The 27,780-nt window shown below is 41.1% G+C and overlaps 1 protein-coding gene across 4 annotated transcripts in view; it reads left to right on the top strand.

Moving 5' to 3' along the window:
- Positions 1-27,780, top strand: part of INTS9 (integrator complex subunit 9) — a 123,454-nt gene that overhangs the window by 42,598 nt on the left and 53,076 nt on the right. For 2 of the 4 annotated variants that reach the window (XM_025393801.1, XM_025393800.1), the window contains exons 3-6: positions 3,030-3,090; positions 6,505-6,567; positions 13,736-13,875; positions 16,109-16,195. In XM_025393801.1, coding sequence (XP_025249586.1) covers positions 3,030-3,090; positions 6,505-6,567; positions 13,736-13,875; positions 16,109-16,195 — 351 coding nt within the window. The remainder of the gene's footprint in view (positions 1-3,029; positions 3,091-6,504; positions 6,568-13,735; positions 13,876-16,108; positions 16,196-27,780) is intronic. The other 2 variants (XM_025393804.1, XM_025393802.1) reach the window with 1 other exon arrangement.

Raw genomic sequence — 27,780 nt, 5'->3', positions numbered from 1 at the left:
CTTGGCCTCTCAAGTAGCTGGGATTACAGGCAAGCACCACCATGCCCGTATAATTTTGTATTTTTAGTAGAGATGGGATTTCATCATGTTGGCCAAGCTGGTCTCGAACACCTGACCTCAGGTGATCCACCCACCTCTGCCTCCCAAAGTGCTGGGATTATAGGCATGAGCCACCGTGCCCGGCCATTTTATTAGATTTCTGTGGGAAGATCTCTATCTCCTTGTTAACAAAGTTTACACCATCGAACTTTGTAATCATTAAAAGCAAAAAACTAAGTCCCTTCCCCTTTGGTAACTTAAAATTTACTCTTTATGGTTTATCCATTAACTCATTGGAACACAGTAAGCAAATATTTTCATCTCTATAGTCAGCATCCCTTTGCCATGTGGTGATGTATTTGCATCCCTTTGTCATTGGCACTATTGTCACAACGTGGTCATGATTTCCTTTCAGCATTCAGTCTCATCTACTAGCAGTGGCTCTAACCCAAAGTAACCACCCAGGTATGATAGATGGCTTTGATGTTATTAAAAAATGTTTTCCAGGAGTGTAAACCACAACACCTGAAAATTTTGCTTGTTAAAAAATTAGTTACATTCTGATAAGCAACTTACTATTTCTCAACGTTTGTTGAGGACAGCTAACTGCATCTGTCATCTGATTTGTGTGGGTCTGATGGGGAACAGACAGAGTGTGTGTCCTTTGATCCAGTTATCTTTATAAAGGGAAGTAGATATTTACAACCTTGTTTTAGAGAGTTAATATGCATGAAATGAGAACAGTATCCACATTGTCTTGTCATTACACTTTTATTGGAATACTTGCTTTCTTAATCTGATCTGATAGCAAATATATTTTTCAAGAAGTAAGAAGTCTTCAAAATATATGACTATGAAATGAGGTGGGAATTAAAACAACTAATGGTAATAGCATATTTTTCTGAAAAGTTAGAGCAGAAAACTCCCAGAGTTTATTTAAAAAACTTTTTTAAAAACTCCCAGAGTTAAAAAAAAAAAAAAAAAAAAGTTATCAGGTATGATTTATACCAGTCAAATTTGATTCTCTCCGTAGTGATTTTCTTTTTTTGTTTTTTTTAGACAGTGTCTTGTTTCAAAACAAGATTCTACTTTGTTGCAGTGGCACGATCATGGCTTCCTGCAGCCTTGACCTCCTGGGCTCAAGCGATCCTTCCTCCTTGACCTCCCAAGTAGCTGAGACTACAAGCGTGTACCACCACAGCCTGCTATTTTTTTAATTTATTGTGAAGACAGGGTCTCACTATGATGCCCAGGCTGGGCTCAAACTCCTGGGTTCAAATGATCCTCCCACCTTGGCCTCCCAAAGTGCTGGGATTACAGGTGTGAGCCACTGCACCTGGCCTCCAGTAGTGATTTTCATTCTCTAATATACATCAGTATTCTCACTTTTGGATAAATGAAGGCAAAATGTAAACAGTTAATCTAGATAAAGGGTATGTGAGAGTCCATTGTATTCACATCCTTGCAACTTTTCTGGAAGTTTGGAATTAATGTCAAAATTATTTGCACCAACCTAATAATTAAAACTTAACCCCCACCCCCGGCTGTGTGCGGTGGCTCACGCCTGTAATCCCAGCAGTTTGGGAGGCCGAGGCGGGTGGATCATGAGGTCAGGAGATTGAGACCATCCTGGCTAACACGGTGAAACCCCATCTCTACTAAAAATACAAAAAATTAGCCGGATGTGATGGCGGGCACCTGTACTCAGGAGGCTGAGGCAGGAGAATGGCGTGAACCCAAGAGGCGGAGGTTGCAGTGAGCCAAGATTGCACCACTGCACTCCAGCCTGGGTGACAGAGCGAGATCCCGTCTCAAAAAACAACGACAACAACAACGACAAAAAACTTAGCCCCACCCCCAATTCTCACTTTTTTCTGAAAGTAGATGCGTTTATATTTTATTCAGGTTTTTAACCATTTCTAAAAGATTCACAGATATTCACATATTTATGCTTTTATGTTGACTTTCATACCTATCATCTACTTACAGACTTAGCATCTGACCAAATTATTTTGAGAAGAGGAAGAGAGACCTTACAGATACTTGGTTTCTGATTCTTGTAGTCCCGCACCCTTACTTTGTCCTTAACTTTTGCATCACAGAAGATAATTTTGTAGTGAGTGCTGAAATCCTTTTGCCATCCAACTTGGAATCCTGATGGGCTTTTTCTTCACACATTACCTTGGTCATTACGCTTTTAATTTTACCAGCATACTGTTTTCTCTCCTGAGTTATTGGCACTTTCAGCTTGTATTATATTTCTTCTGGTCAACTAGTAGTACACAGTTAAATCTTTAGATTACTAGTAGTAAATGATTTTTTAATTCGGATTTTTAAAATGTAACATACACATGAAATTGACCTCATCTGCTAGAAGCTGTTCACTTTAGACATGGTGTCATTTTGTAACACTTGGGAAAAGTAGCTTCATTCTCCAGAATTGGAAGCTCAAGTCACAGGTGACAGGGGACTAATCCACTTGTAAAGCTGTGAACCCAAAGCATAGATTGGACTGGAATTCGGGTATTCGTGTTTGTGGTGAATGCTGATGGGTAGATGGTAGGGCAGTGTTCTCATCAGAGCTCCTATTCTCTCTGCATCTGTTTTTTCATCCGCAATAAGATGATGCCTGTTCTGCCCTGTCCTAAGGACTGTGGCCAGACACATGGGAAAGAAGATGGGATGATTGGACAACTATAAAAGGCTCTCATGTCTCATCTTTCTTTTTTCTTTATTATTCTGCATACGATTCTTTTAGTTTTTCCAATTTTCCACCAAACTGTTTGACCTTTTAATATCCTATTGCCACATAATTTTTAAGCTTGATACAACATGGTTATTTCTCTTATATTTGATTGGTATTTAGGATAAGAACTACTACCAGTAATTTTAAACTGTTCTTAACTTTATGGAGACAGTACAGTTACCATGAAATCATTGAGGATTATAATCTATCTAGGTTAATTTAATCTTAATATTTTGTTTTGCAGTCCCAGGCTGTCCAGTCTTCCTGGCTGGTCCCTGAAGGATGGAAATGCTTTCTTGGACAAGGTAATATCTAAGACTACAAACTAAAGCCTATCTATACACAGTGGAAAGTTATCTTCTCATACCAGAGCCACCCTGTAGTAGTGTGACTGATGGCTTTTTTTTTCCCTCTCTGAAAAACCCCAAGATCTATGCTGGGGTCTTCAGGACATGGTAGCTACTATTTTTAAGTGCCTTTTAGAGAATGTCACTGTTCTGATTCAGATCCGTTTTGCTCATGTGTAGAAATTTAAGTACTTCTGCTGCAAATACCTTTTATCACCACAGAAAGAAAACTGTTATTTCTAGAATTGCAATGAGTGTTTCAAAGACAAGGTTTTTTAAAGAATCAATCCAGTTCATTTTGTGATTGGAAAGAGTAAAACCTTTTTTTAAATAACTTTAAAATCCTCAAGTAGATGAGTTTCAAACTGCTTCTATCAAGGGTCAGATCAGGTAGGGCTTTGTAAAAAGCTTGGTTCTTTTTTGGGTAACGAGAGGCCACAGAAGGTTACAGAAGGACAGTGGCATTGTCAGATTGGATCACTCTGGCCACTGTGTAGGGAATGGTCTGAGGAGCAGAGTGTTTGACTTCCCTGGCAGTGCCTTCGTGTGTAGGGGACAGTGCTCTTAGGTAAATTTGAGTAGAGGGTCTCCCACACTATGATCTGTGATCCCATTTCAGCCTGTCCTGATAGTCTAGAATGGATAATCTTTATAGATGATTTAAAAAAAAAAAAACAGTTCTAGGAATCTGGGATTTGGAGTTCTATTACGACTTTAATGACTGACTACACCTAAAATAAATGGCTTAAATTACTTCTTTCTCTTTGAGGCTATTAAATTTTTGACATTAGGTTATCTTTTCAGTAATTTCTTCCTCAGATCAGTAGTTAGACAGTTACTTAATAAATGAAAGACTAAAGCTACCAAAAAATGTTCCAACTATAAGCTAGTCAAACTTTGTACTAAAATCAGAGGTATAGGAAGGTTAAAGACTGTAAAGCCCCCTCAGGCCACTTCTTAGTCCCCTAAATCATTCTTCCTTTCCTCAGTTTCACATTTGAAAAACTAAGAGTTTAAAGATGCTTAACATGATTCATCTAAATAAAGCATTTTCTCTTGTAATAGATACTATTAAATAAAGAGGTGTTCTTTTTACAGAATTAATTCCTGTAACTGCACTGTAGCCTCAAGTACAAGCCAAATGCATAATTTGAAACCAGATTTTCTTCAGAGCTGACTGTAAAATTATGTGACATTCAGAAACCTGTGCACCTGATTTCAGCCTGATTCTCCTGCTGGCTATAAATCATTGTTCCCTGCAAAAGGCTCTGAAGCATCCCATTACCAGTGCATTGTGAGCGAAATGACTTGCATGTGTATGTGGGAGTATTTCATTAGAAGGGAGTGGTGAATAAAATACAGTGACATTGTAAGTGTTTGGAATGGCAAATATGCTTCTGCAGGTCAGGAAGGATGACAGCCTGCAAGGAGACTTCATCATATGCCCTGTCCTGAAATGTAGCATTATGGGGAAGAAGATTACATAGCCCATTTAAGGCCAGGCAAAGCTTTGAAATTTCCCATGATTTGTCTTTAATCATTTTTAACCTCATCCTAAGGGAGTAGGGAGTCTTCTCCCATTAAACATAATTGCTCATTTGTTTTTAGCTGGCAGGTACATTGTAATTAAGAACAGTGTTCAGTCTCCTTTCGGCTCAGCCTGTCACTAGTTAAATGGTACTCATCTAAGGAGAGGAACCAGAGTGTATAGTGGAAGGCAAGGGGAGGAAATTGTCTATCAAGGTTCTGATATGAGACTTATAACATTCAAAAGGACAGTACTATGTAGTCAGTGCCCTATTTTCAGATAAAGATTGAGAGTAAAATCATTCAGACTCTGATATGTAACTATAGATACATGTATATATAGATACGTATAATATATGTTGAGTGACTAATGGAAACATGATAGAACAAAATTACAAAAGTATCTTTCCCTTTCTGGAAAGAGCAAAGGAAACTGTCAACCACATTCTATCTTTTACTGGTTTCAGTGTGAAGTCATAGGTAGCTTTAACCTTGATGGTGCAAAAAATTCACTGTGGACTTCAGTTTAAAGTGTCAGTGAGAGGAGAAAGCATTAGTGGCCTTCAGGAGGCATCGTAGCAGACCCTATTGGTAGCCCACCCATATCTCTTGGACTTTGCTATTTCACTGTCCTCTGTCATAATTCCATCTGCCAGTGTCTGTATGGCTTTGCCTGAGAGTTTTTTTCCTGAGGCTGCACAAAATGCAGGAGTTGGTATATAAACATTTCAGCCCCATTGCTCCTCAGTGGGATAATTTGGAACTGTCTGTGTTAGATCATTTCTGAGTTTCCCCATGGGGATAAGTTCCAGTTGCCCCAAGTTGTATGTGGCTCAGTGACAAAGCCATTATCTGTCACCTTCCTTTGCACTGATCACTTCTCCACTCTGTTTTCTCAGCACCTCCCATATGAACTACCTTCTGTCAAACTCTTTTCTCAGGGTCAGTCTGTGGGGGAAAGACTGTGGGGGTTTATTAAATTTGGTGGGTCATGGGTGGGGTGAGAAGCTGGACTATATCTATTTATTTATACATATACATATATGTATTTATATATACATATACTTTTTTCTTTTGAATAAATACATTTGGTTTATAATGCTAAATAAATGGTATGTTGTGCAAGGAAAAACATTATATTCGTGGTGCTGGTGGTGGTTGTGGTGGAGGTGGAGGTGGAGGTGGAGGTGGTGGTGGTGGTGATGGTGGAGGCAGTGGTGGTACTTGTGGTAGCAGAGGAGGTGGTGATGGTGGTAGTGCTGGTGGTGGATGCTGAATCCCTGTTTCAGGCTCTTAACCCTCCCTCCTTACGTCCCCCTTTCCTCCCAACCCTTGGTAGGTAGAGAAAAAGCCTCTAAACAGTTTATGTAGGGCCATGACTCCTAGCCTGACAGCATAACAGAATCACTGGAGGTGCTTGTTATAAACACACATTCCATGGCCTCATCCCCAGTTTCTGATCCCTTCAGTCTTAGATAGGGCCAGGGATCTTTTTGTAATCCACGTCCCCACATAATTCCGGTGTTGCTAGTACAGTTTGCATACCTTATTTGGAAACCACTGGATTGTGGGTTGTGGGAGCAGCACATACCCATGCATGGAAGATGTTTCAAAAAATGTGCATTCAAGTCCTGAGTCTGCAACCAACCAGCATTTTACCCTTAATAAGACACTTGACCTGCCTGAGCCTAAACACAGGACAGTCGGCCTAATAACCTCCCAGCTTCCCTCCAACTCTAGTAGTCTATGATTCTTCGTGAAAAGTTTTGTTTGAGGAGTATATTTATTTGGTCCTATATGTACTGGGTATCTCTTCCTTGTGTTTTTCCTTTTCATTTCTTTTAGGAGCTAAAGGAGTGCTCGGGTCATGTATTTGTGGATTCTGTGCCTGAATTCTGTTTACCAGAGGTAAGATTAAGGTGAATCTTATTGTGGAAGCAAACCTTATTATGTAATTGCTCAAAATGAAGTCAAGAAATAATTTTAAGAGGCTTAGCTTCCTGTTTTCAAGTTTAAATGAATCCGTTATTCCAGGCACATTGTTACACAGCCAAAATGTGATCATTTAGCAGCTTTTTATATTGTCTGTAAGTCATTTACGTCACTCTCTTCTTCCTATTTCCTGTTCTTTCTGTAATCCCCACTAATACTCCTACTAGGGCATGTTCTGAGCAAGGTAAGGAAATAACTCAAGCCTTTTAGTTTTATGATTCTGATGTCTATGTGCTTAGGTTAGCCATATGTGTCCTGGTCTTGCTTTATGGTGGATAACTGACAATTGCTATTATTTAGCCAATGCCAGTAAACTGTAAAAATTCTTGCTGACTTGAAATACCATATTTAATATTGTTTGAAATTCATAGATTCTGAACTGAGTCATAGAAAACAGTTACTTATTATTATCATAGTGAGACTTATTGTTAGGGTGTGGGGCCAGTTTCATCCTTTCAAGGGAAACTAAGATCAGTTTCCGTTTGTTTTAAAGGCAGCTAATCTCAGCTGAGAGACCTAATCCCCAGAGTAGCCTAGATGCAGTTCTTAACAGACATGTGAAATGTGGAAAGCTGGAGCTGCTCGCAGGTTCATGAGAAGGTGCCATCCTCTTTTTTCCATATGCCCAGTGGATCACAGTACCTGTAGAAAATACTTCCACAAATTCAGGGCCAAAGAGAAAAAGAATTTGGAGTGCAGTTTCTCTTATTTTTGTTTTCTCTTCTTCCTTCTCTTTCCATTTCTACACTTTGTTTAATATCCTGTAGATCAACATTTTTATCTCTCTTGGAAGTATGTGTATATGTCTTTGAGGGTACCAGAGCAAACAGAAAAAGAAACACAAGACAAACGTGGTAATTGAAGTTGGCAGATAAGGGAGAAAGTTTGAGATTTAGTAGTAAGCCTAAAGCTGAAGGAATCCAAGAATCCAGAGCTCTCCATCACTGTTAACCAAAGTCATTTTGTCATCCTCATTTGTCACTTAGGAATTGGTAGGGCAGTTCACCATCTGTTTGAAGATTCCTGATCCTAGGTGCTACATTTGTTTTCAGTTGACCACGTGTGATACTGACTACTGCAACCTACTGTTTATGGACACCACTGTAGAATTTATGAATTGGTGTTCCGATGGCTTTCTGACTTACTCTTTAGGATACTCAGCTTTTAAATTAGACAGTTACCATTCCACAGTTCACTTTTGCCAAACTAAAGGATTATTGATATATTTAGGGTTCTAGAGCCATATACATTTTTTCAGGCAAGATTTTAGGGCACAAATTAGTAATAGTGACTGTTTTAAGGTAGAGCCAGGCCTTGTATAATTGGAAAAAAAATGGGAGAGTAATGGAAGCAGGAGAGAGGCACTTATTATAGCCCAGTCTTCACTGACTTGTGGGTAAGCAAGCCACACAGTCAAGGTCCCAATCGTCATGAAATTTACAAACTAGTACAAATAGCTTATATATCTTTATATCCCAGTACAGTACGCAACCAGTAAATGAGGGTTGTTTTGATTGAATTTATGGTCTGTAGAACCCCAAGTGTTGGTATACAACAGTTTTAAAGATAGAGTAATCTTTACTGGATTCCATTGAGTGAACATATGTAAGTAAATATGTTAGTACGGTTGACCATTGAACAATACGAGTTTGAACTGGAAAAGTCCACTTACATGTGGAGTTTTTCATTATGACAATTTGAAAAAACTTGCAGATGAACTGCATAGTCTAGAAATAGCAAACAAATTAAGAAGACATTAGACGTGTCATTAATTCATAAAGTATGTATAGAAACTAGTCTATTTTCTCATTTACCACCATAAAGTATACACAAATTTATTATAAAAAGAGAATTTTTTTGTTTTGAGACAGAGTTTCGCCCTGTCACCTAGGCTGGAGTACAGTGGCATAATCTTGGATCATTGCAACCTCAGCCTCCTGGGTTCAAGCGATTCTCCTGCCTCAGCCTCCCAAGTAGTTGGGATTATAGGTGCCCACCACTATGCCCCTGCTAATTTTTGTATTTTTAGTAGAGACAGGGTTTCACTATGTTGGCCAGGCTGATCTTAAACTCCTGACCTCGGGTGATCCACCCACCTCAGCCTCCCAAAGTGCTGGGATTACAGGCGTGACCCACCACGCCCAGCCAATAATTTTTTTTCATTGGCTCTATTGCCCAGGCTGGAGTGCAGTAGTTTGATCTCAGCTCACTGCAACCTCCGCCTTCCTGGCTCAAGCCATCCTCCCACCTCAACCTCCCAAGTAGCTGGGACCACGGATGCACACAACCACACCCTGCTAATTTTGTATATTTTGTAGAGAGGTGTTTTGCCTTGTTGTCCAAGCTGGTCTTGAACTCCTGAGCTCAAGCAATCTGCGTCAGCCTCCCAAAGTGCTGGAATTACAGGTTTGAGCCACCGCGCCCGGCTGGAAAAGTTAAAATTTATCAAAACTATGCACACCAACAGTTACAGACCGTACATGACACGATTTGCACTCGAAAGAAACATAAATGAGCATTAAGATTCAGTATTTAATCACATGCATAAAACTGTAGTACAGTCTATAACTTCATAGCCACCTCCTGTTGCTGTTGTGGTGAGCTCAAGTGTCTGCTTAAAACACCATGTGATGCCAGTCATCTCCATGTGAGCTGTTCCCCTCTCCTGTAAATTGCGTATTGCAGTAAAGAGTGATCTCTCACAATTCTCATGGATCTTGCGTCATGTTTAATGCAGTACCGTTAACCTTGAATAACACCATGGGACCCATACGAAGTGCCACTAGTGATGCTTGAAGTGCTCCCAAGAAGCAAGGAAAAGTCGTGGCATTACAAGGAAAAGTTGAAGTGCCTGATATGTAGATTGAAGTCTGCAGCTGATATTGCCCGCCATTTCGGGACAAATGAATCCAGCATAAGGACCATTGTAAAAAAGGACCATGTTAAAAAAAAAAAAAAAAAAGGAAAAAGAAAAACAAGAGAAAACACATGAAGCTGTCACTGTAGCTACACCAACAGGCATGAAAACTTGTACTTCTTGTGAAATACATTTTTACCTTGTATTGAAAATGCAGCATTACGTGGGTGCAAGTCTGCTGTAAGAAAGGCATACCTGTAGACTCTGATGTGATTCAAGAAAAAGTGAAATCATTGTATGACAACTTAAAGCAAAAGGAAAGCTTAAAAAAATGTCAAGATAACAGGGAAGGCAGCTTCCGCCAGCCAAGAGACAGCAGACAAATTCCTAGATGCCATTAAGAAAATCACTGAGGAGAAAGACTATCTGCCTGAATGGGTTTTTAATGCAGATGAAAGTGTCCTAATCTGGGAGAAAATGTCACAAAAAAACATTAGGAAGAGAAGTGAGTTCCAACACTTAAAGCAGGAAGGGATAGGCTAACTCTACTGTTTTGTGCAAATGCACTCGGGTTTTTTTGTTTGTTTATGTGTTTGTTTTTAATCAGGACTGCCTTTATCTATAAAGTGGCCAACCCCGATCCCTGAAGGAAAAAGATAAACACCAGTTGCCAGTCTTTGGCTTGTACAACAAGAAGGCCTGGACAGCGAGAACTGCTTTTCAGGATCGGTTTCACTGATGCTTTGTCCCTGAAGTCAAGAAGTACCTTGCCACTAAGGGACTGCATTTTAAAGTTCTTTCAGTATTGGACAATGCCTCTGGCCACCCATAATCCCATGAGTTCAACTCCAAAGGTGTCAGAGTGGTCTAATGCCCTAAACACACCATCACTAATTCAGCCTCTAGATCAGGAGGTCATAAGAACCTTTGAGCCTCATCACAGTACTCTGTGGAAAGGACTGTCAGCTCTATGGAAGAGGACCCCAATGGAACATCATGAAAGTCTGGAAGGATTACACCATTGAACCTGCCATCATTGTTATAGAAAGAGCTATGAAGCCTGAAACAATAAATAAATTCCTGCTAGAGAAAACTGTGTCCAGGTGTTGTACTTCACAGGATTTACAACAGAACCAGTCAAGGAACTTAAGAAAGAGATTGTGGATATGACAAAAAAAAAAAAGTGGGAGGTGAAGCGTTTCAAGATAATGGAACTTGGAGAAATTCAGGAGCCTATTAGCACACCAGAGGAGTTAACAGAAGATGACCTGACCAAGATGAGTGCTTCTGAACCAGTGCCAGATGATGAAGAAGAAGACATAGAAGAAGCAGTGCTGGAAAACAAATTGACATTAGACAGTCAGGCAGAAGGGTTGCGATTATTCAAGACTGCTTTTGACTTCTTTTACAACTTAGATCCTTCTATGATATGGGCACAGAAACTAAAATGGTGGAAGAAGGGTTGATACCATATAGAAACATTTTTAGAGAAATGAAAACGTGAAAATGTCAAACAAATTATGACATATATCTGTAAGCACTCCGAGTGTGCTGGCTTCTCCTACCTTGCCTTCTACCTCCTATACTTCTTCCTCTCTGCCACCCAAGACAACAAGACCAACCCCTCTTCCTCCTTCTCCTTAGTCTGTTTAATGTGAAGATGACAAAAATAAAGACCTCTATGATGATTCACTTCCACTTAATGGATAGTAAATGTATTTTCTTTTCCTTATGATTTTTTTTTGTTTTTGAGATGGAGTCTCACTTTATTGCCCAGCCTGAAGTGTGATGGTACAACCATAATTCACTGCAGCCTCGACCTCCTGGGCTCCAGTGATCCTCCTGTCTCAGCCTCCGAGTAGATGGGACTGCAGGTGTGCAGCACCATGCCTGGCTAATTGTTTAAACATTAGGTCTCACTATGTTAACCAGGCTGGTCTCAGACTCCTGGCCTCAAGCAGTCCTCCCACCTCAGCCCCACAAAGTGCTGGGATTACAGGTATGAGCTACCACATCTGGCTCCTTATGATTTTCTTAATAACGTTTTCTTTTCTCTAGCTTATTTTATTGTAAGAATATAGTATATAGTATATATGCAAAGTATGTGTTAATTATGTTATCAGGAAGGCTTCTAGTCAACAGTAGGCTATTAATAGTTAAGTTTGAGGGGAGTCAAAAGTTATTTTCAACTGTCCAGGGGGTCAGCACCCCTAACCCCTGTGTTGGTCAAGAGTTACATGTATATAAATGTGGTTTGGAATTTAAATTTCTCAGAGGAAAAATGTTTTATGTCAGCATACATTTTTGATATATACCAACAGAATAATTTTTTATTTTTTTAATTCTAGACTCTGTGGGCTGGTTCTTAGACATTAAAGAGAAATTTCAAGTTTTCTCACCCAGTTTCTGTATACATGAAGACTGGTGGCGATGGTTTTCAGCTTTATTGTTGCTTCAGTGTGATTCGCATTGTTTTCTTCTGGATCTATCACTGTGCTACTCCGTCTTAATTTCCCTATTTGTTTAAAAATGATGCTAGGGAGATAGTGGAGAGTAGGACCAGCAAAGAGTTATATGGTCCTTCATGAGGAGGACACTGTCTTGCAAGGGCAGTGCACAACTTGGGGTGAAGGTTAGGATGGGTTGGCTGTTCATTAGGCATGGTGTTCACACAGACAGCAGTACCCTGGCACTGAGTAGTTTATGAGCTCTGCTGGCATCCTGTCCTTGGGGGCCAATGCTGCCTGGCATCTTTATTAAATTACTCATTTTGTTTGTAAAGTTACTCAACTGAAAAATACCCATAGCCAGAATGGCACCCTGCCTCTCTTCATCTGCTTGTGTCACATCATCCTTCTTATTTCTTCTTCGTGGGGATGTATTATCTCAAGGACCCACCTCTTAACCGAGTCACTTGCTTTTCCTTAGTGCACCGTACATTTCCCAGAGTTATGGGAAATGTACCTCCACGGCGGAGGGCCCTGTGAGTGACGGGTTGTCTCTGAACCACGGTGTCTCACTTCTCCCAGAACATGCCACTAATAAAGCTGCATTCCTTCAACAGAAGCACACCAAGGCTTGTTAAGTACTGGCTACCACAGGTGGGAGGGGACAGAGGAGTCACACAGGACAAAGTGCTACTTTGAGGTGTTGTGTATAGATTGTGAACTGTCATAAGGGTTACACATACAGAGCAGGCTTGGTGGCTTGCTGTAATCCCACCACTTAGGGAGACTGAGGCAGCCAGATCACTTGAGGTCAGGAGTTTGAGACCAGGTTAGCCAACATGGCGAAACCCCATCTCTACTAAAAATACAAAAATTAGCCAGGCGTGGTAGGGCACATCTGTAATCCCAGCTACTCTGTCTCAAAAAGAAATAAAAATTTAAAAATTGAGTTACACATACAATACTTTGGGAGTTCTGAGGAAGTTGTGGTTTCTATCTTGTGAGCAAATCAGGAAGACCTAGTGGAAGAAGAGAATTGTGCCTTGACAGACTGGTAGGACTTAAATATATGGAAGAATTTTAGGTGTTTTCCTAAAATTTACCCAAACTTGGATAGCCTTTTCCCTCACCTGCTAACCTGTCTTTTCTCCCTTTTTACATGACCTTAGTGATGAACTTCAAAGCGCAGATCTGGGGTTAAGATTAGAATGGAAGATGGAAAAGATAATTTCCTTTCATGACTGCCACTCTGCTTTTTTGGAGAGCTCTATAACCAGCACTAAACTAACAAAAGTTACCTCAAAAGAAAAACCAAAACAATTGTCTCTCCATCTGGCTTTTGAAGAGCTGGTTTCTGTGTGCTGCGTCCCCATTGCCCATTAATCTGTAGCAGTGGGGTGTTGTGTTCTAGTGTATGCTTGCAGCCTATATGCTGCTCTCTCTGCTTCCAGTTACCTGGTTTCACTTGCCTGGCAGCAGCTGCCGAAGGGTCCCGCTGTCATTTAACCTCATAAGTCTAATTCAGAAGAATTCTGTTCTAGTAAAATCAGAGTGCTGCCTCTGGGCTGGCTGTGTTCTCATTGCTGGCCATCCTGTCCTGCTACTTAATGTCAGTGTAGAAAACCTCTTCAAATGAGAGAATGGCAGTGTTGCAGGGAAAGCCATTGTTATTCTGCAATACAGAAACTACTTCTCTGCATTCTGACAACATCATTTTTTAGTCACATCATATTGATCGATCCCTGAACAGATATATATCATTCCCTCCCTTTCTTTTCAGACCGAGCTAATAGATCTGTCTACGGTAGATGTGATTCTCATCTCTAACTATCACTGTATGATGGCGCTGCCATACATCACCGAGCACACTGGCTTCACGGGCACAGTGTATGCCACGGAACCGACCGTCCAGATCGGCAGGTGAGAGGGTTGATTCTGATCTCGCTAGGATGTGGCTGCGGAGCTCCTCCTTCAGTGATGATGCTGTCACAGTATTATACCAGAGCTGGTGGTTACTTCCTTCTGAACAACTAACCCAAAGAACAGGCAGGAGTAGGCGACTCTCTAGATGAGGAATGTTCATTGGAAATGCCTAAGGATTGATGGTGCAAGTAGCCTTGTTGGTCTTTTTCTTATAAATTAATTGGAAGGAGTTCATGGAGACAGCTGTACAGAGGATACTAATTAGGGGAGGTAATGTTTAGGAAGATGCCACAAAGATGCAAGGCAGAGGGCTTCAAAGGGAAAGAGTGTAGCATCTTTAAGAAGACATTTTATTGCTTTGCTTTCAAAAATTCCCCCTTTTGTGGTTTGTTGTAGACTATAAATGGAGACAGCTTGTAGAAAATATAGGATAGATAAGTAAATAGATGGTTAAGTTGTCTCTGCTGTTGACGGAGTGAAACTGAGCAATCTAGGAGTAAAACTGTAGTTTTCCTTTGACTCTAAGAAGCCTCTGCCATCCCTTTCTCTGCCCCTACTAAGCCTTTGTGACACGGGTGGTTACCACAAGTAACCACATCATTTAGTGAGAAATTAGGTAAAGAAAATTACTCCAGAAAAAAAAATTTGTCAATTTATTTTTTTGAAAGAATAAGAATGGTATAAGTTGAAACTGTCAGGTCCCAAAATGTGAGACTTAAGAATTGCTGTAGACTCCTAGGTTGGATTCTAGAGTCTTATAGATGAAATAATGTGTTTTCTTGTTTTTATGTCAAACCATATTACCTGCACTGTGTATGTAACCATAAGGTTGCTGAGAAAGGGCTCTCATAGGAAAGTAAAACACTCAAAGTGATGCATCAATTTCAATTGAGAGGATAAGCTAAAAAACTAGCCTCTAGTCTGGAAAAGTTAAAGCAGTGAGGATCAGCACACCATACTGTTCCTATGAAAGCTACATCCAGGACACCAGTGAGCTGGAATCACAGGTCTTGAGATGTTGAAACTAGCACTCTTCCTTCAAGATGGAAGGAGGAGATGGTATTAGGCCAAATAAATAAATGAGAATGAAATGAAGTTGTTTAGCTTTCAAATACGAATACATTAATGGCTTAACAGTATGTATATGTTAGCTTGGAGGGGATTTAAGTCAATACATATCACCAGTATTAGATTAGGAATGAGGATTCAAGGTATTAAATCCATTTCTAGCTTTGTGGTCATCCTCTGGCCATCAAGAATTCCCGCAGTTCTCTGTCCTGTGAATCCCCAAAGCCTGTGTACCTTGATCCAACTGATAGCGCAGCATTTCTTAGATTCCTCATCCCTGGTTCTGTGGTACTCCAGCTCATCTCAGAGAGAGCTAGCCTTCTGCATTTAGCAGCCTACTCCATTTGTCCTTGGAGTATTCTTCCAGATGGAATTTTGCTAATTCCTAAAACATGTCAAGAAAACTTATTTTATCCATTTAAAATGTTCATTTAGGCCGACCGTGGTGGCTCATGCCTGTAATCCCAGCACTTTGAGAGGCCGAGACAGGTGGATTCGCCTGAGGTCAGGAGTTCGAGACCAACCTGGCCAACACAGTGAAACCCTGTCTCTACTAAAAATACAAAAAATTAGCTCTGTGTGGTGGCAGGTGCCTGTAATCCCAGCTACTCGGGTGGCTGAGGCAGGAGAATCACTTGAACCCAGGAGGCGGAGGTTGCAATGAGCTGAGATTGTGCCATTGCACTCCAGCCTAGGCAACAAGAGTGAAACTCAGTCTCAAAAAAAAAAAAAGTTCATTTAATATTGTAATTTAAAAAAAAAAATCCTGCCCATTCCCTGCTGTGTCACCAAAATTAGATACTTGAGTCATTTAACTTCTCCCTATGTATTTTTAGTAACATAAAGGTAGAGATCTTAGAGTGAGAGTTAAAACAGGCTTGTGTATTTCTATGTTTAGAGACAAGAAACGGGCCAGGCTTGTTTTAAAGGTGAATTAAATTATTTAAGTTCAGGATTTTTAGCACGGAAATACAATAAGAGAGTGAGGATTTTGTTTAACTTAATATCAACTGGTGATCAAGTTTATGTTCAGCAGAGAGGAAGATGATGATGAGATGGTGTAGGAGGAGGTGGGCAAGTCATTTCTCCTGGCCAACTGTTAGAGTAGGGTGTTTCTCTAATTTTTTAATGGGTGTTCCTCACTTTTTTTCTTTAAACTCAGGCTTCTCATGGAAGAGCTGGTGAATTTCATTGAAAGAGTGCCAAAGGCTCAGTCTGCCTCCTTGTGGAAGAATAAGGACATTCAGAGGTGAGGAACAGACCACTCTCTTCCCAGAGACTATAGCGCCAGGTGCTTTGCAAAGCAGTCTCATTTGATTTCTTCTTCTATGCTTAAACAATGATTTGGTTATATTAAAGATTCTCTTTTTCCTAATACATGAAAGGGTTACATTTGATTCAACCAATGTTTTTTGAGAGGCAACTATGTGCAAGGTGCTATGCTGGGTACTGGAGTTTTTAGGAACAATTGGCTCTGTCCATGAGGTGCTCAAAGTTTAATGGAAAATCAGATAACTCAGGTCAGTTACAGTTTGCATGGCATGTCTTAGAAGAGATGTTTGCCAGCTAGGCGCGGTGGCTCACGCTTGTAATCCCAGCACTTTGGGAGGCCGAGATGGGCAGATCACCTGAGTTTGGGAGTTTGAGACCAGCCTGACCAACATGGAGAAACCCCGTCTCTACGAAAAATACAAAAAAATTAGCCGGGTGGTAGCGCATGCCTGTAATCACAACTATTCGGGAGGCTGAGGCAGGAGAATTGCTTGAACCCGGAAGGCAGAGGTTTCAGTGAGCCGAGATTGTGCCATTGCGCTACAGCCTGGGCAGCAAGAGTGAAACTCCATCTCAAACAAACAAACAAAAAAAAGATGTTTACCCACAGTGCTGTAGGCTCTCAGAAACTGAAGAACCCTGCTTAGGGAGGCTGAGAAGGACATTCCTTAGGAGATGACAGTTGAGATGGGTCTTGGAAGAAGAAATGGACTTGTCCCTATTGCAGAGGTTGAGAAGAGAAGTCCAGGCACGGTGTCGTGGGACATAGTATATTCAGGAAACAGTGAGATGTTCAGTGTGGATTAGGGTGAGTAGAGAGGTGAGAGGTGCAAGTAAAGGGGTGAGTTGGAGCAAGAGAATGAAGATTCTCATATGTGAAACTTGAGTTTTATATTGTTGAGAGTGTGAACTCGGCCAGTGAAGGTTTATAAGGAGGCAGATGACCACATTTGTTTTGGGGAAGGTAACTCTGGAAGTAGCATAAAGGATGGACGGGAATGCAGAGACAGACAGGAGGACCAGCAGTGTGACTGCTGAAATCCAGGGGAGATGACAAAGCCTTGAACTAAGGCAGTATCTGTGAGCATGAAGCTGAAGTCTAACTTCAAAGGAATTTCTGAGATAGAATTAAAAAGAACTGGTAAGAGCTGTAAAAGAGGCTGTAAGTAATTAAGAAGGTAAGAGGAGAGCTGAGTGGAAGCCAAGGGACAAGGAAGTTTCAGAAAATATAGGTTGTTGTTGGTCTCAGATGCTGCAGGAATATCAAGTAAAATGGAGATGAGGCCCTTGGCTATAGGAATGGGGAAATCCTTAACAATCCCAAAGAGGTGAGTTGCCATAGAGTGCTAGGTCCAGGAACCAGGCTGTAAGAGATGAAGTAAGGAGAAATATGGTAGAAGCAGCAGCTTAATTTCACTTCCATGCTCTCTTACTTAAATTGGCAACAGAGTACCCCTGTGGATGTTAACACACTGGGCTTTCTCTAACCATAGCAATTCTGCCTTCACCTTCTGCCTTCAGAGAAAACTGATACAGAGAGATTAAATAACTTGTCCAAGGTTACACAGCTAGTGAGTGGCAAGATTTGCATTCAAACCCAGCCAGCCAGCTAGCCTGGCTGCAGGGTCCATGCTCCTCACCCATCTGCTGGGCCACCTCTTGTGCACACACACATGCCTCTTCTCACATGCATGTGAGCCGCTTCTTGTGTCAGGGGATGAGGAAGTAGGCTTATCTGTGCATTTTCTCCTGTGTTTTAAGGATCTTCTGAATGTCCATTTCCTTGTTTGGGGATGTACAGTGTGGGCGTGGCTTCACATTAGGAAACATTTTCTGGACATGTGCATATATAAGTCTTCGGAGTGTATGTGAATGGCCTCCTTGATCTGACTGCCCTGGTGCAGTACCGCATTCTTGTTCCCAGCTCCCTTTTCTCTTTTCCTCAGTTCTGATAACCTCCCTTCTTTTGTTTTCATCTCCCGTGTGCCCACTGGACTGGACAGGACCCCAGTTCCCTACATCTCCCTCTCAGAAACCTCAGGACTTTGTTTTCTTTCCCATGGAACATGCATGCTCTGACCTCCCTTCTTCCTCTTAAATATAAACCATTTATAGTGTTTTGCTGCAAATAATTTTGGCACACCACAAATAGTGTTCAAAAGTCAGTATTTCTTGGCCAGGTGCAGTGACTCAGGCCTGTAATCCCAGCATTTTGGGAGACCGATGCGGGCAGATCACTTGAGGTCAGGAGTTCCAAGACCAGCCTGGCCACTATGGTAAAACCCCGTCTCTACCAAAAATACAAAAAAAATTAGCCAGGCATAGTGGCGGACACCTGTAGTCCCAGCTACTCAGAAGGCTGAGGCAGAAGAATCGCTTGAACCTGCGAGGCAGAGGTTGCAGTAAGCTGAGATCACGCCACTGCACTCCAGCCTGGGGGACAGAGCGAGGACTCTGTCTAAAAAAAAAAAAAAAAAAGGCAATATTTCCTGACTCCCAAATCTTGGGCAAAGTCTTAGGAAGCCCCAAATCCTTACTTCACTTTTTCTCTTGTGACCTTGGGCACAATCCTCGGCCATTTTTTCTTTGCCTCCCATTTGGCCACACAAAAGAAGTGCCACCTACATTAGGGAGAGTATGAATGAGGCTAAAGGAGGAGAAGGCTAGGGAGGGGCCTGAAAGGTATTTCCTAAGATGCACAAGAAATCTCCCTTTCTAAAAGTTTTTTCATTTTAAGTTCTGGGATATGCGTGTAGGACATGCAGGTTTGTTACACGGGTAAACATGTGCCATGGTGGTTTGCTGCAGCTGTCAACCGATCACCTAGGTAGTAAGCCCCGTATGCATTAGCTGTTTATCCCAATGCTCTCTCTCCCCACTCCGCCCTCCCTGAGAGGCCCCAATGTGTGTTGTTCCCCTGCCTGTGTCCATGTGTTCTCATTGTTTAGCTCCCACTTAAAAGTGAGAACATGCAGTGTTTGGTTTTCTGTTCCTCAGTTTGCTGAGGATAATGGCTTCAGTTCCATCTATGTCCCTGCAACACACGTGATCTCATTCCTTTTTATGGCTGCATAGTATTCCATGGTATATAGGTACCACATTTTTTTAATCCAGTCTATCATTGATGGCCATTTTGGTTGATTCCATGTCTTTGCTATTGTGAATAGGGCTGCAGTGAACATACACTTGCATGTATCTTTATAATAGAATGGAAATCGCCCTTTTAAAAGAAGCTGCTAGTTGAACTGTGGGCAAAAATCAGAAACTGTTGAGACTAACTTGGTAGAGGAGCAAGGAGAGTAGTAACTTGCACTTTTGGAGAAGGCCGTCTTTGATTCTCACCCTGGCCAAGGATTGTGCTTTGATTTTTGAGCATGACAGCATGAGATGAGCCATAGTTATTGGTAGAGAAAGGGAAGAGTCTAATTATTGGAAAATATACTGAGGTGTGAAAGAGACACTCCATAGCTGTGTTCTCTTTTTCTCCTAGATAAATTCAGCATAAATATTAGAAGTGGTAGAAGAATTTGAAGAGCTATTTTTTTTTTTTTTTTAATTTTTTGAGACAGGGTCTCTGTCACCCAGACTGGAGTACAGTGGTGCAATGTCGGCTCATTGCAGCCTCCACCTCCCGGGGTTCAAGCGATTATCCCTCATCAATTTGCTGAGTAACTGGGACTAAAGGTGCACACCTCCATGCTCGCTAATTTTTGTATTTTTTGGGTTTCACCATGTTGGCCAGGTTGGTCTCAAACTCAAGTGATCCGCCTACCTCAGCCTGCCAAAGTGCTGGGATTATAGGCATGAGCCACTGTGCTTGGCCATAAGAGCTATTTATTCTTTAATTGGCATCAAGCGAAAGAGTTCTTTTGAAATATTCACCTAGAATTTAATCTTGGACCAGAGTTCTAAAAGTGCTGCATTTGGACAATGTTTGTGCTAAGGGATTTACATCACCTTTAGATTTCTGTCTATCACAAGCTAGTTGATATCTAGCGTCCCAAACTACTGTGGCATGCTACATTGACAAATGCTATTTTTTGCTATCTAGTTCACCAAAATTTTTCCCATTATGTAGGCTGTATCTTCTCTTTATGTTTTCATTCTTTTTTTGTTGTTGTTGTTGTTATTTTCTTCATTCTTGCGCTTTGCCTGTCCAGGTCTTCCAAAGTAGGGATCACAGGTCCATATGCCTACAGGGCTGAGGAAGGTACACACCGGAGTAAGATGGGCTGGTGGAAAATGTGGATCAGTGACCACACCCCTCTATAGGGGCAGCTGACTCGCAACTCCAGCAGATCGTGGCCATATGGGAATGTGAGCCCACAGTTGCCAAGCCTTCCTTAGAACTCAAAGTCTAGATGTTGTAAATGTGACTTTTAAAAAATCTTTTTAGAAATGTTGGCTGCTACATTAGAATAAAATCCCGTATGATCTGAGCAAAGTACCTCTTTGAGAGATACTTTGAGAGGTACTCGATTTGAGACTTGAGCCCCCAATTTTTGACTTACACTATATATAGGCAGACTCAAAGCAGATCTTGTCAAGTGCCTAGAATTAATACATCTTAGTAGCTTACATTACTAATAAAACTATCAACTAAAGAAAACAGTAAATTAAAAATTTTCAAACTCAGTCAAAAGAATCTGACAAATTCTCGTAAATCATTTGAAGTTAGTTCGAATTAGCATTTGATTTATTATTAGTACATGTACCAAAAAAAAAAAAAACTATTACTCCTACTTTTTGGCAGCTGTATAACTTCCTGCCTCAGTTGACAGTGCTCCTTGAGATTTATATCAAAGAAGTTAGCCATCCTTCTTCCTAACTTTGACATTACAGTTTACTCTTGAAAAAGAGATGGATTTTGAAGGGAAGGAAAAGGAGAATCCCTCACAATATAATTTTTGGGTCTCTGACTTTCCCACACTCACTTAAGTTTAGGTTTTTAATGGAAAAATGTAAAGGAAGATATTCCACTTAAGAAAGTAACCCCACCTCTAGTACTTCTTTTGTATAAAGCTAACATTTTTTATAAGATTAGAAATCTACAGTTACAATAAGGATAAGTCATTACAATATATTGTCATCATCCTCATGCAAGCATTAAGCAATTAAGCATTGATATATTCTTGGCTGAATTTTTATGGCAGTTTTTAATACTTGAAACTTGAAATGTGGCTTCATACCTTACAGAAGACTTAAAACTAGCCAGGCATGATGGCTCATTCCTGTAATCTCAGCACTTTGCGGGGCCAAGGCTGGTGGATCACCTGAGGTCAGGAGTTCAAGACCAGCATGACCAACATGGTGAAACCCCATCTCTGCTAAAAATACAAAATTAGTCACACCTATAGTCCCAGCTACTTGGGAGGCTGAGACAGGAGAATCGCTTAAATCCAGGAGGTGGAAGTTGCGGTGAGCCAAGATCGTGCCATTTGCACTCCAGCCTGGGCAACAAGAGTGAAATTCCATCTCAAAACAAAACAAAACAAAAAAGACTTAAAACCATGCATGTTCAAGTTGAAGTTCCTCTGCTCTGACACCCCTTGGGTATGCGTACAGTTTATCAACTAACTCTATGATAGGAAGAGAAGATAAAAGTGTGTACTTGGAGGTCAAATAGACTGGTATTTGAATTTCAGATCTGTTTCTTGGTAACTGTGGCAACTTATTCCTTCTAGGCTCTATTTCCTCCTTCATGAAATAGGAGCGATATTAACAACTTAATAGGATTGTTGTAAGGACTAAATGAGTAATATGACTAAGTTCTTAAAATTATGCCAGTCACCCAGTAGGTGCTCAATAAATGCCAGTGTCCTTGTCTCCTTTAATAAGATAAGTGGCTTACATAATCTGCTTTTGTTAACCAGAACACATCTGTCTTCCACAGCCTAATGTACCTTCAGACACTGGCTTTCTGATGAAAGCAAGGTAGTCAAGTGGGCAGAAGGAAAACTGTTTTCAAATTCCACTGTTACCTGTAGTTAGCTGTCACTGTCACTCAGACTCTTAGACTCAATCTTTTCTGTAAAATAAGAATTAAATTATCTCTAAGTCCACTTGTGTTAGAGTTCTGAAAGTTGTCCAGAGAGAGGCTCCTTAAGGCAGGCCCTCAGAGAGCAGCAGTGCTTTGACGGAGTAATCACAGCTGGTTGGGCTTTGCGATTCCGGTCACTTCACTGTTTCATTTCACTCGGAGTTGATTAGCCTCTGAGGGACTGATTCATGCTGACCAGACTCCCAGGATGTAGAGTGACAAACAAAAATCCCGATTAATCACTTTAAAGTAAGACCTCTGACTGGCTTCAGAACTAGAGTGGCTCTTCTATCTAGGACACTCTATGCTAGCCAGGAAGTCCACTTAAGACCTCAAATTATGGGTAAGAAATTTTTCCATGAGCATAGGATTAGAGCAGAGATCGTTGACTTGCTCTCAAGAGTTGTTCCTGTCATGCTTTGGTAGCCTAAGCAATTGCTGTTTTTTAAGCAATAATTTGATCTAAAATAAACATCAGGGGTTATAACCTAGTTTCTGGTTAATATTGAAACATACTTCATTTTGAGGCTCCACAAACTCCATATGGGTCCTTATTCTGCCAACATACCCAGTCCATCCCAGCCCCAACGGGCATGTTAAGCCCTTTGCTGTGATGAGAGTCAGGCAGGGAACTTTCTTGATTCCTATCTTCTTTGTATTCTCTCCTTATATTAATTTTGTTCATTCATTCATTCATTCAACAAACACTTAATGCCCAGCCAGTTTTTTACTTACCACCTTCCAAGTGGTCCTTCTGGACTTAAAAGTCTTAATATTTAATAAAAACACAAAAGCGTGCTGCTTTTGCTGGCAGGATGGAGGAAGAGGCCACAGAGCTTTGGCATCATGTCAGAGCCCTGGGAAAGAAGTTCATCAGGCACTCTAGTGTGGTAAGAACAAAGCAAAACAATGAAATCCTTTAGAAAGTACTTATGAAGCATTTAGACTCTGAGAACTTGACTTTGATAAATTAGAAAGCCAGAGAAACACAGAACTAGTTCCCTCTGGGTTTCCTTATCCTTCTTATCCAAAATCAGCCAATAATTCTAATGGCTTTAAATGGCTCTATAAATGCCTCTCCGTAATTAGGACCTCAAGTAAGCCTAAGGAGAGTTTCTGGGAAAGCTAAGTTAGACAAGATGTGTTAGGAGATAGCGGAAGCACAACAAAGTAACTAAATATCTAGAAAGAATAAAAGAGGATGTCAGCAAAAGGACTTTGTGGGCAGAAATATGAAATTCAGAGAATTTCAGAGTTGTTGAGTAACTACCAAATGCCTGGTATTATGATAAGTTTGTAGAAAAATACCCAAAAAAGTTTAAGATTTAGTCGCTCTACTCAAGGAGCTTGTCAAGCAGAGAAAATAGAGGCTAAATGGCAAGACTTAGGCTGGGCTGGGCAGATTGAGTAGGGCTTGAATGAGGAAAAAGAGACCATTCCAAGCGGGCAAGAGAGTGAGCAAGATAGAAGTCCTAGTCTTCTGTAACCTAACCACCGAAGTGACAGCCCATCATCATCTTTGTCATATTGGAAGCAAGCCACTTGATCCAGCTCACACTCAGGAGAGGATTCCACAAGGGGGTGAATCCTGTAGGTGGGGGTCACTTGGAGCCATGGCAGAAGCACCTGCCACAAAACCCTGAACCGGGCAGGTCAGACTGAACCAGAGGCAGTGGGGATGACTTGACTTTCCTCTTCTGGGTTACCCCTGAGCTCCTCCCTGATTTTTTTCACCACCTCTCACAGTTATAGGGCTCACCTCTACCCAAACGTGGTGCAGTTCAGAGGGGACATGTTGATAATTGCATTGCTGGTTCTTTTCTTTCCTGGGATAGCAACTGAACTTTTTTTCTTTTGAGTGTCATTTATATTGGGCACTGTGCTCAGTGCTGAGGAGGCAAAAACGAAAAAATATTGCTGTGTGAATCATATGATACAATGGGATAAAAAGATAAACGTTACTCTTTTCAGTGGGTATTAGTAAAATACAAAACAAAAGGCGAATTTAACAAGACTGTTCTCCTTCTAACTACAGTGTTCTATGGATCTGATTAGCAAAAATCATCTGTAGTGAAAATTTCTGTATAAACATGCTTTCTTCAGTTTTTGTAGAACGTAAGTTTATGATTTCCATACCATTTACTTTAAAAGAAAAGATGGGAAAGATTCAGGCTGAAATATACTTGGATCTTCAGGAGCCTTTTGTTTTGCTTAAGAAAATTGTGTCCCTATTTGAAACACCAGTAATTTCTCTAGAAATAAGTTCTGGGCTGTTGAGGACAAAAGTTGTAGATGCTTTGCATCTTCATGCTTCCCTCTTTCCCTTCTAAGGGTTCGATCAGAACACTGCTAGTACTCAATAAGCTGAATGTAAGACTGTTTCATCTCCAGCACACAATGAAAACATTAAAGTGACCAAAGCCTCTTTTTTAGCTTGGCTAAATGGAAAGGGGAGACTGTGCTGGGAAGGGTCATCAAGAGAAGACAGAGCTAGCAGGAAGGAAAGCCCACGTGGTATGGTGTTCTGGGTAATGGCAGTACTGGTTGTCAAATAATGGGTAAGGAAAATCACAGAAAGAAAGCAGGCATAGTTCTGGCCTTGTGTGTGACTTTCTAGTCAGCCTTTAAGAGAGGTGACTGTTGCAGGGCCCTGGCAAAGCTGGGGACAGTGTGAAAGAAATTCAGCTGAATGGAGAGATGTGGTTGGAGTTGCAAGTGTTATTCATCATTATTCATCACAGTCCCTGCTCTCTAGCCACTCCCATGACAGCCTTCCAGCTCTGGCATTTTTAAGTCAAGAAACTCTTTGGCTGCTACTGGGCCCAAAGTGAGAGGTCTTCATTTTCAGTGCAGGGCAGCCCCAGGAGGTTCAAGCCCCTGGGCTGCCTGATCCTGAGAACTTAAAGGAGGAGTCAAAGCTGGGTAGAACCTTGGGTTTTTACTTGAGGCCTCTCAAGTTCAGAATCGTTGCTGCTAGTCAGAGTCAATCTCCTTGGTTTGGAGTCCACTGCAGTATTGTAGAGAAATGCATATGCTCCTGGGGCTGTGTTGGAGCAGGGCTGGAGACAAACCTTGACTCAGCATCTTTTCTGCACCAGACACTTCACATGCATTATATTATACATCATTTCCCCATTGCAGAGAAACTCTCAAAGGAAGGTAGTATTCTCTCCATTTTATAGATGAGGAAACTGAGGCTTGGAGGTGAAGAGCTAACTCCAGGATGTAAACCTAGACTTGTCTGGTTGTAAATTCTCTTTTTTCCTTATTTACCAGTGCCTCTGAGAGAAATATCTCCTTCCTCAAAGCAGGCAGTCGTGAGTTATGGGGATGTGGAGGTAAGAGATGCAGGAGCAGCAGACCCTGAGGTGGCCTCAGTCCAGAGGGAGCTTCTGTGCCACTTCCCTGCACTCCTGCCAGACTCAGGGCCAGCCAGCCTTCCTGAAGAGCATGTGAGTGTGCACCTAGCCTAGACTGGGGTCACAAGATCTGAGAGAAAGTGACAAATGTGTCTAGGTTTTAAGCAAGAGCAAGTAAGTGTTGTCCACTCAAAATGTAGAAGACAGAGGGACTTAGGTAGGTGGGGTGCAGGCAGGCAGGGCCTTGCACTGAAAAAGCCCGGTATAGACAGTACAGGCAAAAGCAGCGCCCAGATAAAGAAGGGCCTTAGGAAGTCATGCTGAGAGCCTTGGATTTTATCCTCAGTGTATTGGTGAACCATTGAAGTTGGGGGATGATACGATCTTGAGATTTGCATTTGTAGTATATTGTTTAGGCCTTTCTAGGAGGGAAGGCCAGCCTGTAGGCAAGAATGACTCGAGTCCTTTGGCATCCCTTTTGTTGCCTTGTTCTGTTAAATTTTTCTTAGACTTAAGCACAGTGTGAACAGAAGCCCTGTATTGTGTGTGTCATTCCCCTTATGTGACTTACGTCCTGAGACCACAGTCAGTGCTAAGTAAATATGTATAGAATAAATATTGCAAAACCTAAAGCAGTTCACTATGTGTACCTAAGATAAGTGAATAAGAAAATCTTCACGTATCTGTTTATGTAGAAGGTAATGACAATGGATCATTGATACTTTGTTGCTAAAGAAACAAGGGTAAAAAGCATAGGAACAATTTGATCTATGTGCTGCTCTGGTTAAATCTTAATTCAGTGTTTCCATTGTTATGGTTGTATAAATGCAATTCACCGGCCGTATAAGATTATTAGGATTATTTTTTCTATCTTGCGCAACTTTTTGTTTTCCCTTGAGTTAATTACCTTGTTTTCTTATTTGTGTAGTTATTTTATGTACCTATTGTCTCTATACTCTTCCCCTACTTGTCTCTCCTCAATATGTTTGTAAGTGATTACAAATTTCTCCTCTACCCTCTTAGGGTATCCAGTTGTGCCTAAGAATTAAACTGACATAAAACAGGTTAACAGAAGAAAGGCATACACATTTGATTAAATTACATATATGTAGGAGTCCGCACAGGAGAATGAAGACCCAAAGGAGCAGTTAGAGTTGAACGCAGACACTGAGTTGGACAAAGAGCAGGACGTTGGGAAAATGTGACAAGGGAAGGGGACTTGGGCCAGAGCAGTCAATTGGGTGGAGAAGTGACTGGGAAGATCAGGGTTTAACAAGGTTTGCTGGTACAGGTTTTTCTCGAACTCCATTCCCTTTCCCTACAGATAAAATGTTACTTTCCTCCTGCTATAGGAAGGACATCTTCCATATGGGGATTTCATCTCCTTTTAGGAAGAAAAAGAGGAGGTCAGAGAGCTCTTCCTGCACCTGCTGTTTCTCAGGTGCCTTTACCTCAAACTAACCTTTATGCTGAAGTGGCATATTTTGGGGTGGCATATCCTGCCACTCATCATGTTCAGTCTCCGTAGGTATTCAGACAACTTTTATCTCCTTGAAAAGTCCTCTCCCCAGCCTTCTCTCTCTGATGTCAGCTGTCTTGGGCCCAATGCCATGGCTTTCAGCTGAGGATTTTCCTCACCATTATCCCAAAGACTTCTTTTGCTTCTGTTAGAAGCTCTGTTTTCTGAGTCTTCCATTTTCTTGTTTACTCCTTGATTTTTCAGGCCACATCCTCCAGTAACTCCCTGACAAAGAATGTGTGGGAAGTAAATTTTCTGAATCTGCACATCTAAAACTATTTGGTAGAAATAACCCTCAAACTATTTGACAGAAATCTACATTAGATATAATTTTCTCTTACAATGTTGAAAACATTATTATATTTTCTTCTAGCTTCCAGGAGTGTTGTTGAAATGTCCAGTGCTGTTTTGAGCCTAGATCTTTAGTTTGTACCTCTTGATTCCCATATGATAGCTTTTAGAATCTTTATTCCTTGAGTTCATGATGATGGATCTTACTAAAGCAGTTTCATTCATGTGCTGAGTACTTAATGGGCCCTTTCAATTTAGAACAGGAGTGGCAACTGTTGGCCAGCACTGTTTCTGGGCCAAATCTGGCCCACCACTGTTTTTATAAAGCGTTATCAGAACACAGCCACGCTTAT

Source organism: Theropithecus gelada, chromosome 8, assembly GCF_003255815.1.
Source record: "Theropithecus gelada isolate Dixy chromosome 8, Tgel_1.0, whole genome shotgun sequence".
Taxonomy (NCBI): domain Eukaryota; kingdom Metazoa; phylum Chordata; class Mammalia; order Primates; family Cercopithecidae; genus Theropithecus; species Theropithecus gelada.
This window is presented reverse-complemented; position numbering and strand designations above follow the sequence as displayed.